The 21,142-nt window shown below is 34.4% G+C and overlaps 1 protein-coding gene across 5 annotated transcripts; it reads left to right on the forward strand.

Annotated features, from left to right (window-relative positions):
• Positions 1-374: 374 nt before the first annotated feature.
• On the forward strand, positions 375-18,933 carry eIF4E1 (eukaryotic translation initiation factor 4E1). 5 transcript variants are annotated; one of them, XM_073986083.1, is made up of 6 exons: positions 11,332-11,752; positions 11,933-12,935; positions 13,096-13,337; positions 17,616-17,790; positions 17,878-17,965; positions 18,034-18,933. In XM_073986083.1, the coding sequence occupies exons 2-6, from the start codon at positions 12,876-12,878 to the stop codon at positions 18,192-18,194; spliced, it is 726 nt and encodes a 241-aa protein (XP_073842184.1). In that variant the 5' UTR covers positions 11,332-11,752; positions 11,933-12,875; the 3' UTR covers positions 18,195-18,933. The 5 variants fall into 5 exon arrangements, with proteins under 5 accessions (XP_073842188.1, XP_073842184.1, XP_073842187.1 ...); XM_073986086.1 differs by lacking the exon at positions 11,332-11,752 and adding an exon at positions 11,793-11,899 and having other exon boundaries at positions 12,820-12,935; XM_073986084.1 differs by lacking the exon at positions 11,332-11,752 and adding an exon at positions 11,793-11,856.
• The last annotated feature ends 2,209 nt before the right edge of the window (positions 18,934-21,142 follow it).

Below are 21,142 nucleotides of genomic sequence, written 5' to 3' on the forward strand. Positions count from 1 at the left end.
AGTATCATGGTTGCCGGCGTCTGATTGGCTGATACGCCGACTTTGACATTTGTTCCAGTTTTTTTGACGTATTTTCCATTTTTCCGTTCCCGAACTTTTTGAAAAAACTTTTTTGTGACAACAATTTTTCTCTCTTTCTCTCTTTTACGAGTTTTACTATTAAAAAGTACGGGAACGAAGCTATAAATTATATGCTATTAAAAGTAAGGGAACACTTTACAGGTTAAAAATGGTAAGAAATGGTAACCTCATGTAAGTAAAGGAACACAGCTTATGTGTAGCAAGTACTAAATCCAGTACGATGTAAACACGTTATCAATTTTATCAAATATAAAAAAAATTTTATCAAACAGCATCAGCCGCCTCCCAATACCAACGACACCGTCGCCGTCAGCAACCCTTCTTTGTTTGGCTTGGTGCTCTGATACCATGTGTCAAACTGTCGTCTATTAAAATTTGTTAATAGAAAAAAGCAAAATTTATTGAAATTTATACAATAATTACGATTATTGTGCTTAACGAAATATAATAATTCCAGAATAAAGTAAAGCGACAAATCCCATTGACATCATGGTTGTAACCGAAAGCGAAAAGGTAAGATTTTATTGGAGAAAAGTGTGTTTATGGGCTGGCTGTTCTGAAACCTAGACGTCGTGGAATTTTTCTATACATAAGCAATGCGATGCGTGTTCACCTGCCCCCTTGGATCTTCTCTAGCTTCTTAGCTCATATCATCTGCCTGATATCCGAAGAGAAGGTTGACATTTTTTACTTTTCTGTTGAAAGCAGTACTGAGAAGTATCTGCAGACGATAATTGTTCTATTCGAAGTACTTCCTTATAGGTCAGTAATTTCAATGTGTTGCTTTAGGCGTTGATTTCTTGTTATTTTAATATTCATCTTTCAATGAATCACATTTGGAAATTGCAATAATAGTGTGCTCTACGACAAATAACCATTCATATCCTCATTAGAACCCATTCTTATTGGAATCTCATTTGCCATCAACATATTGACATTCCACTGCACATCGACTTAATACCAAAGTAGAATAATAAATAGTAAGTGAATTCCAATAAAAAGTTGTCTACGTCACGCTTTGTCTTTATATTTTGATATATTTAAAAATATATGACGGAAAAGATTGTTGTGTTCATATAAACCGTTTGCAACTGAATATTGATGCGTAACATTAAAACCAAAAGTGTCGTTCATTTACCCAAAGAGTGACACATCTCAAAAAATACAGTTTCGAGAAAAAAACGTTTTAAGTTGGTGATTGAAATTTTACTTCCTAACTTACAAAGATTATTACACAAAACGTTAAATAACTACTTGGACCGTATTTTGTAAGGAGCTAGCCAGATATCAGTACTAGATTTATGTCCAAGATCAAGCATGATTTGAAGTGTTTTAGTGCTTCACATACCCCGTTTGCACTTAACCGGATTACACAAAATGTAAAATAACTACAGTCGGACCTCGATTATCCGTGATGGTCGGGACCGAAGGCATTACGGATAATCGATTTTCCCGGATAATGGAGGCAATGCTTTTATGCAGTTTTTAAACATATTTTTAAGTAAAAATGGCATAATTTTGTACAATAATGTGAAAATCTGCAATTTTTATTAAATTTGTTAAGGTAATCCACCAAATTTTAGAAGGATACATAATATCATCAACATCAGATTCATCTGAATTGACTTTGTCCCATGGTTTTTGTGATACCATAAATACACAAATTGTGTAATACGGGAGAATTTCCAGTTTTCGTTTGTTTACCTATTGTTTGCTTAATCAAATTAATTGGAAAGTGTGTTTTTACTCCCGGGCAATGAAGTTTATAACGAAAAATAGAAGAAATGTAAAAATTCCAACATTTCTTTTCTATCACGGATAATGGAGGTTCCCGGATAATCGATTCACGGATAATCGAGGTTCAACTGTATTTGAACCATATTTTGCAAACAGCTAGCCAGATACCAGTGCTATGTTTCTGTGCAAGACCAAGCATGATTTGTTTTAGTGTTTCATAAACTCAAAAAACTTTTGTGTTGAATTATGCGATTCTCGTAGTAAATGAGCTGTAACTCGTCGAGTTTTAGAGATATCAGCATGAAAATTTGACACAAGATAAAGTAGAAGTCATAGAAAAAGTCGAAATTGCTAACTCAGAAGACGCATTTTTTTACTTATGCCACTCTTTGAGTAAATGAGCAATATTACAAAGTAACATCTTAGATTAATGAACAACAATTTTATTTTATTGCTTTAATTTTATTTCAAAAGGAATTTCATATTATCCATGTTTTATCTTATTGCGTCGGATGTGTTTGAATCTGTAAATAAATAATGTCGTCGTAATCAGTATTTCCCGAAATTGTATACATGTCTTCCAAAATAAAATAATTACAGTACTATAAAGTCCAATATCTAGAGAAAAATACAATTGTTCTAGGAATGTGTTCACATACCTTTTCATTTGTTATCGTAACATGACTTAGTCACGAATAATTATTATATCATCGTGATCAGGATCTTCCCATAGTTTGTAAATGTCTTCCAAAATAATGACATATGTTCAAGTGAATTCACGGAACTTTAAAATAAGAAACAAATAAGAAAACAAAATGATGTCGTTGTTAACATGATCCCTGGTATCTGTCAAAACATCCAAGAAGCCCCGTCGTTTACTTGTTTTAGCAAAAGTGTTCACATACCTTTTTTTTTTGTTTTGTTAATCATTCCTTCTCATGACATGACATAATCGTTGCAATTCAATCCTACTAATTGCCGGTCAATCCCACGGCAGCGGGTTCTTACGTACCGGATTGACCCGAAACCATAGTGTTTCGGCCAGCGGCTGCCAACCCAGCATCAAACCTATGCTTCAACGTAGGTTTCGTGATGTTCCAACAACAACAAAAACTAATTGCCGGTGAATTAGCTCGTACAATACAAATATTCGCAGTCAGCACAATTTGGCTCATAGATCTTTTCGTCTTTCCAACTTTCTGGGTGTGTACAATAAAAACATCTAAAATGTACTATTTCGGTCCATTCCTTCAGGTACCTCCTCCGCAACACTTTTGAGCTTTAATCCAAATCCACAGTTTTGAAGGCAAGTTCACACGTCCAAAATTCTGAAAACCCCCTAAATACACAATTTTTGTAATGTCAGGCTTTAGGCTAACGAGACTGGTCCAAACGTTTCATATCATCTTATTCAGCCTTATTACGGTTGGCGTAGTCGTATCCAAAATTGCAAGTTGACGTACCGAAACGACTGATTGGTACTATGAATGTATTCGTACCTAAAAGCAAAATTATTAAATTTGAAAGAATTCTTTTGGTGACAAAAATTAATAGAAGTGCTAGTACTTACTTACTTACTTAGCTGGCCTTTTACAGAACATTTGTTCCATAAGCCGAACTAAGAAAAAATCTCCAATCCTCTCTGTTTGCTGCTGTATTTTCCCAATCTGGGATATGTAGCTTTGTGATATCTCGTTTCACTTGTTCGCTCCAACGAAGCTTTGGCCTTCCAGATCTGCGAGAACCTCCATGCGGCCCGTATTTATACGCCTTTTTAGCGGGTTCATCATCACTAGACTGCGGAATCCTATGCAAATGCATATATGGTTAGGATGGTCGCAGAGAAAATCTGATTAGACAGAAACTCGTTTTATTACAAAATAAAACGAATTAGGCCCAGAAATTTTTGCATATTTTGCATATTCTGCATATCGTGCATATTTTGACATATTTGTACATATCTGCATAAAAAGAGCATATGCAAAACCATATGCACAAATATATTCAAGGATTTGTGGTCTAAATATCCTACCAAAATGGCTGAAATTTGGTATTAAGTCTTCGTTAGGGGTATGCAACTTTACAACTGAAATCTGTCCGCATAGGTCCACGTCTTCATATAGGCCCCATAGAACGGTAACTACCGATATTCGGTATTTTGAAAGTTGTGGCCTCAATATGCCACCGAAATGACTGAAAATTGGTATTTAGTCTTCGTTGGGGGTATAAAACACTCCACCTGAAATTTGTCGGCATAGGTCCACGTCTTCATATAGCCCCCATAGAATGGGACCTCCCGATTTTCGGTATTTTGAAGGTTGTGGCCTCAATATCCCACCGAAATGATTAAAATTTGGTATTTGAGTTTCGTTGGGGGTATAAAACTTTCCACCTGAAATTTGTCGGTATAGGTCCACGTCTTCATATAGCCCCCATAGAACGGTACCTCCCGATTTTCGGCATTTTGAAGGTTGTGGTCTTAATATTACACCGAAATGGCTGAAATTTAGTACTTAGTCTTCATTTGCAGTATTAAACTTTCTCCCAGAATTTTTTCGGTATAGGTCCACGTCTTCATATAGCCCCCATAGAACGGCACCTCAGGATTTCTGGTATTTTGAAGGATGTGCCCTCAATATCCACCCGAAATGGCTGAAATTCGGTATTAAGTCTTCGTTGGGGGTATAAAACTTTCCAACTGAAATTTATCGGTATTGGTCCACGTCTTCATATAGCCCCCATAGAATGGTACCGCCCGATTTTCGGTATTTTGAAGGTTGTGGTCTCAATATCCCACCGAAATTGCTGAAATTTGTCATTTTGTCTTCGTTGTGGGTATAAAACTTTTCACCTGAAATTTGTTGGTATAGGTCCACGTCTTCATATAGCCCCCATAGAACGGTACCTCCCGATTTCTGGTATTTTGAAGGATGTGCCCTCAAAATCCCTCCAAAATGACTGAAATTCGGTACTAAGTCTTCGTTGGGGGTATAAAACTTTCCACCTAAAATTTGTCGGCTTAGGTTCAGGCCTTCATATAGCCCCCATAGAACGATACCTCCCGATTTTCGGTATTTTGAAGGTTGTGGCTGTGGTTATACATTTCTCTATTTTATTGACTTGTCTGAAGAGAATTTTAAACAGAAAAATTGTACACATAGACATTTTTGTACCTATTATTGAAATATTTGTTGCATAAGAAAATATGTAAAATGCATTAATTTTGCATATGCAAAAATTTATGCATTTTGCATAATTTTGCATATGTCATATGTTTCGATTGCAATGTAATCAGAAGCCAAAAATATGCCCAGTCCCAAAATTTGGCATGAATCGGACCAAGAATAGGGGTTGCATAAAATTCCGCTGTCTAATCATCACTCATTCTTATAACATGGCCTAGCCATCGCAATCGTTGTATCTCGATTCGTTCAACTATATTGATGTCATTGTATAGTTGATACAGCTCGATGTTCATACGACGCCGATATTCGCCGTCAACACAGATTGGCCCATAGATCTTTCGTAGAATTTTTCTCTCAAACACACAAAGCACTGCCTTATCTGCTTGAGCAAGTACCCATGCTTCGGAACCATACATTAGCACGGGTAGTATCAGTGTTTTGTACAGTGTTATTTTTGTTTGACGAGAGGTGGCTTTATTCCTAAACTGCTTACTCAGCCCAAAGTAGCATCTGTTAGCCAACACTATTCTTCTTCGTATTTCACAACTGATGTTATTTGTTGTGTTTATGGCGGTGCCGAGGTAGACGAAGTCCTTTACTACCTCAAAATTATAGGTACCAACATTCACAGATGGTGCGGTGTTTATGGACATATTACGCGTCGATACCATCAACTTGGTTTTTACGCCGTTTACTGCCAGACCAACTTTAGCAGATTCTCTTTCGACTTTTGCAAAGGTGTCAGTTACTTCCTTTACCGATCGACCCATGATGTCAATGTCGTCGGCATAAGCCAGTAACATGTGGCTGTTCGTGTATATTGTTCCATTTCTTTTGACCTTCGCGTCTCGTATGACCTTTTCCAGTAGGATGTTAAATAGATCACACGACAGGCCGTCTCCTTGTCTGAAACCTCTTTTGGTAGTAAACTCTTCGGAGAGGTTCTTTCCAATTTTAACTGAGGATCTCGTCTCAGTTAATGTCATTCTACAAAGTCGAATGAGCTTTGCAGGAATACCAAAATCAGACATGGCTTGGAACACCTTTGAACGTATAGGGCTGTCGAATGCTGCTTTATAATCGACGAAAAGATGGAAGGTGTCGATCTGCATTTCTTGGGTCTTTTCCAGGATTTGTCTCAAGGTAAATATCTGGTCAATGGTGGATTTGCCAGGTCTAAAGCCGCACTGATAGGGTCCAATAATTTCATTGACCATAGGCTTTAGTCTCTCACACAATATGCCAGATACTATCTTATATGCAATAGGGAGCAGACTTATGCCCCTATAATTGGAGCACACAGTCTTATCACCCTTCTTGTGGACGAGTGCTAGTAGTCATGTTTAAACTTTTAATCCAGGAGAAAAACCAACCCTACAGTTTTTACAACCAAAATAATTGTTTGGCGCATAAAATTAAAATTATAATATTAAAGAAATATGTATATATTTTTAATTGTAAAATAATTCGTTTGAAATCATCTTTTCAACAAGAACTAAGAAATTGGCATTGCTTCAATCGTTATAAGAGGACTCTAACAGAGTTTCAATAGAAAATTTGTCATCTGATAAAAACACGAAATTTGTCATACAAAAATGAATAAAAGTAGTAAACTTTTTATTTATTTTAGCTATTTTCCAATACATTAATCATTGCCAAAAAATCTTTTGAAATTAATTTGTTTTTATTTTTATATGCTATCGTTAAAAAAAAATCGGCCACGACTCTTCTCGTATTTCAACGCCATACCTGATACCGATTTGTCGTATCATAACAATAATGTTATTTATAACCCAAGAAATCCGTCCTGGGAATGATGAATGTGTTTCTTTCGATATTGTATGAATGTGAGATGCTTTAAAATAAAAAGATGTTCGTATTATATACAGTCTGTCGCAAAAGTTAGTATACACCGTTGAAACCAAAATGTATTAGGATAAAAAGCACAATAACTTATTGAAAACAACAAACAATTAGTTTAATTTGAGAGACACGAAGGTCGTCTTCCGTAATAACAATTAAAAGTGCGCAATATTTGCATACATTAGCAAATGTACGGTTCGAATCCAAAAAAGACCAAAATTTATATCGCAAAAGTTAGTATACAACGGAGAATCCTCGTGGAACTGTGTAAACAATTCTTGATATTTTTGAACAAAATGAAACTAAATCTGTACTTAAGATCATAAAGAGTATATTAATTGGTTCTAATGGCAGTTATAGTACTTATAGTGACAAGTCCAACGTACACTGGATCGTGAAATCTACAAAAATTAGTAATCTACAAATACAACAACTGTAGCGACAAAATTCCGGGTGTTATGTCCTGTTTATGAATCCTGAAGCCATGAAATGCTCAGAAAAGCTCTAAAGTTTCAATATGGGGTGATTTTGATCGAGTTTCGACTTGTCCTGTTTGAAAAAACTGGAATTTCTTGAAGGATACCCATACTTTTGGGGCCATTGTCATTTTGAAACATTTGATAATCCTTAATCCTTACGCATAAGGACTTTCCTTTTGAGTTAATTTTCTCACAAATGTTGCCCCTTTTCGTATTCCCATCAAAAGTAAATAGTAGGAGAACCTCGAGTTCCGGTGTAAGCCCTACAGTGATACTCCACCACCACAGAAGGATATGATAGCTAATTTAAAATTTTAATATAGAGTTTTCTCTGGTGTTATAACGCATGGATTGTGCAAAAACGTTCTGAAAAACTGTGTTCGCTTCACTTAGGACCAAAATACAACTAAATGGATCAGTTAGAAGTAGTTCATTAGACATTAGACACTATGGACACGAGAAGCATGTCCGATACTGCTGAAAGGCCGGTAGGACAGTATAACTGTAGGGCTTACAACGGATCTTGAGGTTCTCCTACTATTTACTTTTGGTGGGAATACGAAAAGGGGCAACATTTGTGAGAGAATTAACTCAAAAGGAAACTCCTTATTTGTAAGGATTAAGGATTATCGCATGTTTTAGAAGGACAATGGCCTCAAAAGTATGGGTTTCCTGTAAGAAATTCCCGGCTTTTCAAACAAGACAAGTCGAAACTCGATCAAAATCACCCCATATTGAAACTTTAGAGCTTTTCTGAGCATTTCACGGCTTTAGAATTCATAAACAGGAAGTAACACCCGGAATTTTGTCGCTACAGTTGTTGTATTTGTAGATGACAAATTTTTGTGGATTTTACGATCCAGTGTACGTTGGACTTGTCACTATAAGTACTATAACTGCCGTTAAAACCAATTAATATACTCTTTATGAGCTTAGGTAGAGATTTAGTTTCATTTTGTTCAAAAATATCAAGAACTTTTTACACAGTTCCACGAGGATTCTCCGTTGTATACTAACTTTTGCGACATAAATTTTGGTCTTTTTTGGATTCGAACCGTACATTTGCTAATGTATGCAAATATTGCGCACTTTTAATTGTTATTACGGAAGACAACCTTCTTGTCTATCAAATAAAACTAATTGTTCGTTGATTTCAATAAGTTATAGTGATAAGTTAGCATACTAAAAATTGTTGATACATATCCATGATTTGTATAGCCCCGACCCACCTCACGGAACCTACAGATTCCACGTATTTTGAAACAAACTCGTGATACAAAATCAATATATTTTATATAGGTCATAATTATTGTGTTTACTTCTTTTTTATCATAGGCTGACTGATACTTTCTTAGTCCCGGTCCACACTAGAGTGATTTTAATGAAATTATTCCATGCGTTTTTATATAGAGTAAAGTAATTTGATAAAATTACTGTAGTGGGGAACTCGACCTAGGAACGCCATATTTCATGAAAATTTTTCTATGCTTTGTTCCAGAACCTGCAAGAAGCTACTATTTTTTTACTACGATAGGAAAAATGTTATCGGAAAAAATAGTAAAAATAGGTAGATTCTTGCAGTTCTGGAACAGACCAATTCTGGAACAGAAAAACGAGTTTCAACTTAGTCCCAATTTACATTAGGCGAGTTTACTTGCGGCAATTGTCAGTTTGTTGGTGAGATAGGGTGTTGAGAGGCAAAGGGTTACCATATGCCTCACCTCTCTCTCCATCAAACTGACAATTGCCGCAAGTAAACTCGCCTAATGTAAATTGGGACTTACACAAGCTGAGGATATACTATTTCTGCCGGCAAAGCCGACTGATACTTTTTACTTGTTCCTCCTATTTTTCATAGAAAAATTTTCCCATAGATATTTTTTATCCTTCTGTCTTTAAAGGGAAGTAAAGGATAACAGTAAAGTAAATAAGAAATATTTTCCCGAATAATAACTAAAGCAAATCAAGTGATTTTCCACAATAACTCTTTAATAGTTCTAAAAATATTGTTATTGTAAACTTTTCAAACCAACGAGTGAATATTACCATCAAATCCCCAGATAACTAATGGTAACTCTGGTCTTAACACTCTTTTTATTTTTTTTTCAACTTATTTTTTATTCAAACTTATTCTCACTGAGACTTTGAAAGATCACTCAAAAATATATCGACTACGTTTTTGTTGTATCACATCGTTTGTACTCCACAAATGACTAAGTGCATTGTACTTGGCCATGCGAAATAAAAAAAGAAACACGAGAACTAGCAGAGAGAACAAAGATTGCATTTGCTCAGTCAAGCAAAGATAAAATCAAAAATCAATTTTAATCGAAAAAAGAAAACAAACAAAACTTTATACGACAATAAAAAAACAAAGAAAGCAAGCAAAAAACAAAGAAACCCCCAAAATAATACAATGAGAAAAACAACATTTTATGGAGTAATACTATGGCAGATATGTCCAAATTTCACGGCCCCTTGAAGCCACAATAATCTCGGCCATTCAACTTATTTACGTTATTAGAATTTGATGCAACATTCAGGTAGAAATATGTATTTATAATGACATTTCTAGGATAAAATAAACTCTACACTTCACAATAATTTTTAAGTGCATTAGTTTTGGACTGAAATTGCGGTGAATTCATATTGTTGTGGGGCTGTTAAATTCTGAATATGACGGTACCTCCCGATTTAACGAATTTGCAAGTTTTGGCACTTCGAATTCTCACTAGGTATGAACATCGAGGTCTCATTGATATAAATCATTGTATTGTTCTCGAATAAGCATTGACGTGGCAAATGAGTTTAGTTCTTTCATAGCCGAAATGAAACTAATTGTTCCATTTTACTTCAATACAATTCGTGGTGGAGGGGATATATATATATATGTATATATATATATATATATATATATATATATATATATATAAAGTTCGACCGTGTCGAACTTTTCGCCTTTTTTAAATATTTTAGTAAATATCTGGAGAAAGAACATTAATTTCTCGGAAACTATTATCGAAATGGCTAAAATTGGAATATAGTCTTCGTTTGGTGTATAAAATGTTCGTGTTCGTCGGTACAGGTTAACATTGTCATATAACGTCCATATAATGGTACCATCCGATTTTCGGTATTTTGAAAGTTTTAGCCATATTATCAAAAAATGGTAGATATCTGGTAGTCAGTTTCAGGGTGTAAAACATTCCTACAGATGGAGCAAAGTCTCTGAAATGTGGTATATACTCCTCGCTAGATGTTTAAGTCCACGTCTTAATATGGCCTCATAAAATGTAACCCTTGTTTTTAGGTATTTTGAAACTTAATTTTAATTGGAAAAATTAACACATTCTGCTCCTCTTAGAAATAAGCCTTCACGTGATGGAAACTAATTATCCAATTTAACTTCAAAATACCAAAGACCATACAGCCACAAAGCTTTTTTATATCGGAACTTTTTTGCAAATCCCACGGCAGCGGGTTCTTACGTACCGGGTTGACCCGAAACCATAGTTTTTCGGCTAGCGGCTGCCAATCCAGCATCAAACCTATCCTTCTAGGTTTCAACAACAATTTTTTTTCACTTTATACGCTTAGTAGGCATTAGGTTTGCCTGTGGAATATTCATATGCCTTTTTATAAAGACTATATTCCATTTATATATATATATATATATATATATATATACCCCTATATGCACCAATCAATATTGTGTTATACCCTTAGCCTTATTTATATTTGGAGCCGGTTTCACATACACCTCCCCCAAAAGTTCGACTTGGAGCAATTGTGGATCTTAGGCATCATCAAGTCAAATCAATTGCCCTTTAGATTATTGTGTGTGTGAGGGAAAAATGTCTTCCTCGTAATTTAAATTGTGGAACATATGACGTATTCTAATTGTCATTAAGAGGGGGTATACTATTGGACATGCCAGATATTTTACAACAAGACGAATGTAAAACAACGGTTACTAACAGTAAAACCAAAGGAATACAACAACGGCACAACAACTTACTTTCATTTCAACTCTAGTCAAACAACTCGCAAAGGCAGAACGACAAATTTACAATATGCACATATAACCAACCAGAGACGACAGACGGCCATGATAGACAGAAACCAAGCAACAAAGAGTAGTCAACCAACAAACCAACATGGCAGACAGTCCGTCCGACCGCAGGAAAACAGTCAGATAGGCTTACGTCGTATATGCACAGTACTCAGTACTTTGTTGGATTGAACCTCGCTCTTTTGTTTATGGCATTTTATTTTTGTAATTTTTTTGTGTCGGTCTGCTTTTGTTGTTGTTATTGGTCTTCTTTGCCATTTAGTCAGTCACCGAAATCGTCATCTTCGTGTGGTATTGTTACGGGCTGGTGCCGCTGCGTACGTTCTTTACTCACGGTATGTGTATTGCCAAATCTGTGTTGTTTTGCGCTCACTCACAGTAGTCAGTATCAGTTGGAAAGCACACATCATACTTTCCACATCGCCAAACCGGGTGGACGGTAGCGTGTGTTGAGTTGTTTTAACTCTCAAATCAGCAGATTTGTAATTTTTGTTTTCTTTTTTTTACACATTCAGTATTCTTGTTATTCGTCGAAACAATAAGACAAACAAACGGTCGATTTTGGAAAATTATTAATAAAAAGCACAACACTTGTCGAATGAAATCAAGTCTACCTTGGAATAACTTTGTGACAAATGCAAATGAAAGAAATAAAAACTTCAGAAAATTTATTTTTATTTATTAAAAATTTCGCCTAAACTACGGTCATATTTTCCATAGTTCCAGCATTTAAAAAATTTCTTCTCCCTAACCAAAAAAAATTGTGTTAATCTTCATCTTTCGAAAAAAACAAGCTACTCGAAACAAAGTCTAAACTCTGTGTACCTTTGCCAACGGAATCTTCAAAGGTTGTTCAATCGTTAATGCCCCTTACCAAAGTTAAGCCAGCAAGAAGCCAAGATCAAAAAGAAGTAGCATCTTTAAAAAAAGGAGAGCGTTAACGGAAATAGCGGCGAGAGTGACTTCATCGATCTCACTAATCAAGGATACCCACATACTTATTTGTTGTCTGGATAAGAGAAATTCAACAAATCATCCACAAAAACAAAGCGAAAACACATGTATTTGTGTGAATAATCACCCTCACCCAGATTCTCTCGCTTCCACTCTTGCTTAGCTAGCTGCTATTGCTATATCAATTTATTCCATTGCCGTTGTTTACGTTGATTGTCTTGTATTCATTCTCTCCCTCTCTACTTGGGTGAGTTGACTGTGTGTATTATTGTATGCTGGCTGGCAATTCATGCTCTGCCATTGTTGGTCACCACTCTGCATCAGTTCTTCTTCATTTGCTGTAATTAAAGAGTAACTGGTTCTCTTGGGTATTCGGTTGGAACTCAGAAGCACACAACCACCCCACCTTGAATTTTGTTGTATTGAAGAGCGTTTGTATTTCATTTAGCTTAACAAAGTAAATATTGTTCTCCCAGACGGCATATTTGGTATAATATCTGTGTCATGATGTTCCAAAACGACTTTCATAGAAAGAAAAATTTTGCAAATCCACATTTTTTCAAAGTAAGAAGAAAATGCATTCATCTTATTGGCATATCTTCCATCGATGACGGCCACACCTGTGGTCTGTTGTTGTTGGTGGTTGTCAGCTTTTGACATTTTTGCCTTGTGTTGAAGTGACACTGACACAATTTTTATTTCCCCCCTTGCTTTTTGTTTGCAGACTTCAGCAACTCCAAAGGAAAACTCCCCTGCTCCTGCTGCACAGCCAACACCCGCTGCTGGACGGCCTGAGTCCAAGGAAGAAAATAACAAAGAAACCGAGGAAGTTCGCACAGAACACTTGATTAAACATCCACTACAGAATACCTGGACATTGTGGTACTTGGAGAACGACCGCTCAAAATCATGGGAAGACATGCAAAACGAAATCACCAGTTTCGATACAGTCGAAGATTTCTGGAGGTAAGATCCGATATTGTGAATGTGATTCGAGCAAATGTTGATATATTTGGTTGGGAAAAAGGAAAGTTACATTTAATTTATATTATTGTTGAGAGTGCCATGCAACGTTAATTAGTAAAAATAAAAGAAACCGAAAGAAATTGTGAAAAGTGAAAGCAATTCATTAACGATAATGTTTTCAGTTCACATGTAATGCAAAACATGAAGGTAACAGAACAGTAGTGGGATTCTGTAACTTTTTTTCTACCGAACCGATATCGTTAATTAACGAACATGTTCGGTTGAAATGCCGAAAGTGCTATTTTGTAAATCAAAATTATCGATACAAACAATTTAGGGACGAATATCGGTAGAATTGAGGAATTTTAAGGAAGATGCACTTCGTTTCAAAATGAAAAGCCAATAAGAAGTACATAAATTATTCTAATTTTTTAAACGTTTCTTGTTATTTTTAGTAGAAATGGAAAAATCACACTTCAAATTTCTAATGAAATTATTTAAATTACTATTGTATATAAAATGATGTTTCAAATTACATGTAGAAAAATTCAACCTAAAAATTAAAAAATCGTAGTTAAAACTATAAATGTTCCTTTTGCATATAATCATATTTATTAAATCCAGTGGATTTTCATTGTCAATCCATTGCGTATACGTATAAATTCTCATAAAGGTTGTTAACCCGACAATCTCTAATGTAAACATGGTGCAATATTCGACAAATTGGTTGAATTGTTTTTTTATGATGTGGAGGGGTATTTTTATTCCGATCAAATATAGAGTGAAACGGAACATGTAGAACCCTAACATTTCATATATGTATGTTGAACAGGAATTTGTATATTGAACAGTTATTTCAGAATTACGTATTATCAGGGAATATGGCGACCATGGTGATATTCTTCCTTCTTTTATTGTTGATGCGATACCACCAATACATTTTATATGGGCAGCGAATGTTACGAAATATAATAGTTATTATTTTCCGAAGGCTTTTCCGCAATTCTGGAGGTTTCCAAATGACCCCCAGTTTCATCAATTATTTCATAAAATGTATCCATCTCCAATTTGTAAAGTGCCATAAGCTTTCTATCACTTAGATCGAAAGGATCCTCCATACGTCGCAGAATTTTCTATTTTTATGTGTAAAGAATTGTACCTCTTAGCTTTTTATTTGCAATGAAATATATTCTAACGCCATTTTTTAAAAATGTGATTTTCATTGATTTTTTGGTTTAAAATATGACAATTGTTTTATGTCGGTCGACTTAACGACTCTTTTTTTTTCGTCGATAACTGCTGACCCATGATTTTCGATAATTACCGACATAAAATACCGACAGAGTAGCACTTACCGAAAAAATATAGCTAACTACCGACATTTGTCGTTAATTACATCGGTAGAGAGTTACAGAATCGCACTACAGTTCATCTTTTGATGGAAAAAACGATTGTATCTCTAGCATGCACCGCTAGCGGGGTTAACCGTCTGAATGAATGTCATTGATATCGGTCAATGCCATTTTCCAAAGATACATAGGTTACAGCAATAAGACATAAGTTAAAGCAAAAGTTTTTTAATGAGTAAGAAGAAAAAAGTAAGAAATTTAAAAATATATCCTACTTCATCGGAATGACATTTAAATGAAATCTACGCAACTTTTTGGGACTACAGGAAAAATCAAGTGAAATGCGGAAAATATTTAAAAAAAGATTCATCACCTGGTTTTATAAATCTTAAGAAACAACAGAAAGCTGGGCAGGTTATGCTTAAATCTTCCTTAATTACAACATTTGATCCAAATAGATGTCTGGTCTGAATCATTATTTCGATGGGGCATATCCATAAAGATTTAAAAACTTGATATGTCGGATGGGCTATATTCCTCCTTTAAAATAGCTCCTTTCATCAGTTGGAATGGTTCACCATAAAATATTTATGAAAGTTTGAGTAGTTTAAATATTCCTTACTTATTACTTTATTTTATATTAATTTTGTTATATAAACATTATAATGTAGTATACAGCTTAAGGTCGAAAGACTAGGCAAATATGAATTGAAATAAATAAATAAAAAATAAATAAAGGCTGATCATGGAACCGGCAAAGTCTGATCCAACCCAGTTCAAATATTGAAAGATTTGGAAATGTTATGTTTTCGGAATCTCTCTTTAATTATTATAATGAAACGCTTTAAAAGGAGAATTTTCTAAATAAATTTGCGTAGTGGTGGTTGAAAAAATGTTGTGCTGTCCCAGCCACTTTAGATTTCTGATTATGTTGTGGTCAGACTTGGTGGAAAATGGATGCCGTCTACGGGCCAGCATTAGACAGCGACATAGGAGATGCTCAATCGTCTCCGTCTCTTCCTCGTCCTCACAGAGCCTGCAGTACAAATTACTATGAAAACAAAGATCGCTAGGTTGGCACTGTTTAACGTTAACCGATCGCCATAAAATTGCACATATAAGACGTTTGTTTATTATTTTTAAAGTAAGACTTTTGGATTAAATGAAAAAATAGAGGGTAGAAGTACAAAAAAAAAAAAATAGGCTGGGGGCCGCACCCCTCCAAAAAGTTAAAATTTTGGCTATTGGGCCCCAATGATACATTTTTTGGTACATCAGTAAGCACCCCAAGCGGAAAATTGGAACTTATTTGGCTGTAACCGTTAACCGGATCTATACGAAAACGTGACTGACGTACAATCTCAAATTAAATCCAGTCGATGAAAAAATTACCAGTTCATTGTTGTGGCTCACAATTTTCGGTAGGATTAGTTATTGAGCCACAACATTGAACTGGTAAATTTTTTCATCGATTGGACAATAAAAATGTAAGAACGAAAAGTAAAAGAACGAAATTGTCATTTTTTGGGCCGCCCTAATATTTACGTATCGTAATATATCTGCAAATCATAGATAAAGTGCAAAGATGGTGCTTATCATCGGTACACCTTCCGATCCATCCTACAAAAGTTTAAACATATTCACTAAAAGGGTACGCGCGATATATCTATATATCCCCAAGTATAAACTTCTGGATCTTAACATTTATGAGGTTTTCTTTACATGCAACATTTTTTGTTAAGAGTTCCGAACTATCTGAAAATTTGTCTTGTAATTGGGATTTCTGAAGACGAAAATATATTATGAACCGATCTACTTTAAAGTTTGCAGTTTCTTAAATACATGATAATGTAGTCCTTAACCTGTTTTTTTTTTTCAATTTTCATTGATTTCAAAGCCAAGCCAAATGGCTATATATGGCTAGTATACTACATAGTTCGAATTCCATTTTAAATAACTTATGTGTAATATAGTTACAAATTTCGAATTCAAATGCAACTGCATTTCTAAAACTTCAACAGTTTAAATATTATCTAACAGTATAAAATGTATAAAATTGGATGACAACTACTCTGATTCTCAGAATAGTTACAAAAATTATTATCTCCTCTTTTTATAATGTTTAATAAATTAATTTCCAATTATTTCATTATAAATTTCATAAAATTCAACTACTCATTTCTTTGCCATTTCTAATTAAAAAATCTGAATATTCTGGTCATCACAATGTTTCTATATATTTTTAAATTTGTAAAAGATTAATGTCAGGTTTAAAAAATTTCACAAAGTTGTCGCCGTTTTTTAGTTTGTGGGTAACCTTTTTATTTTTTAAAATAATCCCCTTTTGGCAGTTTTATGCTGAATTATTTTACAATAATGATGCCAATGTATCATATCAACAAACTAGTCGACATGATATCCAAAACTTCAAAAACTGAAGGCATTACAATTCATGAAGGAGACCCCCCTTCGATTGTATATGTGTATGTATTGAGAAAATTATTCCTAGACAAGACACTAGGGTGACTTGATAAAGAAAAAAGACTTCAATAAATACTTCATAATTACAAATTTGTAAAAATGTTTGTATAAATAGAAGTTATCAAAATCAGCCTTTGTCTTCTAGCCATTAGCATTCAAATACGCCTGATGAGCCTGGCTTAAACCACCGGGCGAAACGATCGTATCGTAATGGTTGTGTGTGTGATATTTCGCTAGAATTCATTTTTCAATACAAAACTCCTTAGGCCATGTTAGCTCGATTAATCCAATTAATTAATTAAAAACGTCATAAATAATGGCCTTCGTCCTAAAAAGACAATAATAAATAAATAAAATTTTAAAATAATCCATATTTAATACCTAAATACCTTTACTAAGTTTATCGACATCTTTTTAATTTGTAAATTTCATTTCGATTCGTTTACAGCCTATATAATCACATTAAGCCTCCATCTGAGATTAAAATGGGCAGTGATTATTCACTTTTCAAAAAAGGAATTCGGCCAATGTGGGAAGATGCTGCCAACAAACAAGGTGGTCGTTGGGTTATAACATTAAATCGTTGTCCCAAAGCCGAGTTGGATAATCTGTGGTTGGATGTGGTGAGTATTCTATTATTGTTTGGTTTTTCCATTAACAAATATTTGTCTGTTTTTTATTTTATAAAATCTCTTCTTGTTGTTTACTAGATTTTATGCTTGATTGGTGAAGCATTCGATCATTCAGATCAAATTTGTGGTGCCGTAGTAAATATTCGTCAAAAGGCGAACAAAATTTGTAAGTTGTGGCAATGGTTTAATGACAACACAAAAGCCGATTCCTTAACGATGTTTATTTGTTTTTAGCTATTTGGACTGCCAATGGCAATAATGAAGAAGCTGCCATTGAAATTGGCCATAAGCTGAGAGAATCTTTGCGTTTGGGTCGTCAAAATTTGCATTATCAACTACACAAGGATACCATGGTGAAAACGGGTTCAAATGTTAAATCAATTTATACTTTGTAAACCCATCATCACCTCTTGTTAAAAAAATGCTGAAGCGAAACCTAGAAAACAATATGGAAACATAACATAAACTTAGTCACTATATTCGTACCCACAACCACATGCTCTACACACACGCATATTTAATCTTAAAATCACAATTTGCAAGAATGGGATGGATTACTGTTGAAAGCAGTTTTCCACATTATTTTTATTGGCGTTGTGTTTATCAGTGTGTATGTGTGGATGACTTTTATTGTTTTTTAAGTTAATAATCCTAATGTATTGATTTAAAAAAAAAAACGATCGACAAATTATAAATCGAAAACATTGTCAGTAATATAACACCCAATTGTCGTCGGCAGATAAAATGAGTGCGCAGTGTTCCCAATGCAATAACCATCACCATGATGTCAATGTCCCTTTTTTCGAGAATATGCAATTACCTTTATTATGAAAACATGTTTCCCCGCAAAAGAAAAGCTGGTCTTAAAATTAGCACAAGTCATCGCAGTACAGAAGAAATTAAACAGTTATAAGTTATTTAAGGGAAACATCGATGTCGATTTGTTTTTTCTTTGGGAAAATATTGCTGCACCTGTCGTTTTTTATTATTATATGAATTTGAAATTTTTAGTTTTGTGTTTTGTATTCATAAATATTAATAATACTATATAGAATCAAATAATTCATGTAACCTAATGTCTGGAATTATTTAAACAAAATAAATTAAAACTTACAAAATTGAAATAAGAACAAATATTTTTGGTATTGTCATTAACGCCTAAGGTTATAAAATAACCCTAAAATATATTTCACATTTTTGGGTATTATATTTATTACAGACAAAATCTATAATATTAATCATGAAGTGCAATAATCACAGTTTCAGAAGATTCAGGTTATATTTCTTACCAATTTTCGAGTTACTACCATTTTGTTGAAAATTATTTGCTTTAGTAAATATATTATTTTGACTTATTCCCGCTTAACTGAAAAAACGGACGGCGATTGATAACATAAAAAGGGAAAAATTCGAGATCTAAATACATGAAACTCGTGGGCGCAACTAGAAATAAATCTCTTTTATTGATTGATACATAGCACTTACTCTGAAGACATGAAGAGCGATCGAAAAAAATTGAAGATTTTATGTATAGTTTTTTATGAAAAGTGAAAATTTCTAATTTTGAGTCATCAACGATAGGGTCCTACACCAAGATTGTACAATCATCCGCATATATCACGATATCTATGACGTCTGGGGGTGTGGAGTTGGAGTTTCCAATACCGGTAATTTACTACACAACTGATTTTCCCTCTCCTTTTTCTGTTTTCAGGATATCCGGATATGTACAATATGCCACTAGTATTCGAGTGAAGTGGCTGCCTACATTAACGGCAACTGCCTCTGAAATACAGGATGAAAGTCTTCTCTATGCCTTCAAACAGGTGAGCGTCGATGTTATTGAAGGTTTTCGATAGATCAAGATCCACCATGACTGAGCCCTAGACTGATATATATGGGTATGGCGTGTAATGATGTTATGGTACTGGGCATTTTCGAAATACGAGTTGATGCTGGATACTGAAAACTGCTTCTCATCATGGGGAGGAGTAGTGTAGTAGGATCTTCGGTACTGCCGACAGAAAAAAGAAACGGCATTCTCGATTCGCCTCTTCTGGGGGGTTACTCTGTATTACGATGCGAATGCAAGTTCGATGCGAAAGCTAAACTTTTTAACATTTATTAACAAAAAATAAATAATTGTGGATTCGGGGCTTTATGGGTTGAGGACAAAATTGACCATGATGAACGGATTACGAGAATAATTCTAAGAGATCGATCAAATATACTCTCCCTGAATGACCACGGATAAGAAAATAGGACAAGTTTTGTGCACAATTGTTTCAAACATTTCATTTTTTATAGATTTATACAAAGTTTTCGTCTCAATAAGGATGCGTTAATGCATGTATTAAACGCTATTAAAGACACCTTCATCGTTCAAATAGGTCCACTGCAATTCCAACCCCAATAAAAGTGGCCGCTGCTTTGAAATTACTTGGGCGAGCTGGTTATTAACACCAAATTGGCCAAGACCATATTTTAGGATTATCACAGCAATCTATGTCGCGTTGGTTTAAAGAAATGCGACGTGATTGAGTGAATACTATGTCCCAAGCACATGCAGTTCATAGCACGCATATACAAATGATTCGACCGGCCAGGTATGAACCTATACTTCAACAGAAAATTAAAGCACAGTACCCAGCTATCAATTTTTGCCGAGGTCTCTGATATCAGATTTTTTCCGAGATTCTCTAACGTTTTTCCGATAATTTTCCAAGTAATCTACGCATACTCTGAAGGGAAATTTTGTGTTCAAAAACAAATGACAAGAGAAAATGGATACACATTTTTTAATAAGTCGTTTATAACAATTAATATTGTTAATTCTCTTTTAGATAAGTCTAATAAAAACAACAGCGTGATGGCATACGGAAACTACGTTTGGAAGAGCTATGTTTTATAATTTTGTAGATATACAATGTCAGCGAACAGCATCAATGAATACTATTAAATCCACATTATAAAGTTCCACAAATAAATGAAGAAGTTAATTATTGACGTATTTACATCAAATCCACAAACATGGTCTGTATTTCTGATAAAACATCTGATTTAATATTTAATATTTATTTATTCTTTCCAATTCCAAGTCCGAAGACCTCATTTAAGAAATTGACAAAACAACAGGATATTTAACTTAACAGAAAAAAAAACTAATCAGAGAGATGCTCAACATAGGCACAATAAAAAAAAACATATAGAAACTTCAATACACAACTACTTTCCACTAGTGAAAGTATCGGTATATAATTTATAAAACACAATCCGGCTAAAAAACTACTCGGTTTCCGAGCAGCAATAGCTCACATCATTACATATAAATTACAATAAAATT

This window comes from Musca autumnalis, unplaced genomic scaffold (assembly GCF_047663935.1).
Source record: "Musca autumnalis isolate F117 unplaced genomic scaffold, ASM4766393v1 scaffold_4, whole genome shotgun sequence".
Classification (NCBI taxonomy): domain Eukaryota; kingdom Metazoa; phylum Arthropoda; class Insecta; order Diptera; family Muscidae; genus Musca; species Musca autumnalis.

What these genes read in the sequence shown, in the direction of transcription:
- eIF4E1 (XM_073986083.1), top strand. Translation starts at nt 12,876, where the DNA reads ATGATGTTCCAAAACGACTTTCATAGAAAGAAAAATTTTGCAAATCCA. An exon ending in CAAATCCACATTTTTTCAAA is followed by an intron (nt 12,936 to 13,095) that starts GTAAGAAGAAAA and finishes TTTTGTTTGCAG; the next exon opens with ACTTCAGCAACTCCAAAGGA. An exon ending in ATAATCTGTGGTTGGATGTG is followed by an intron (nt 17,791 to 17,877) that starts GTGAGTATTCTA and finishes GTTGTTTACTAG; the next exon opens with ATTTTATGCTTGATTGGTGA.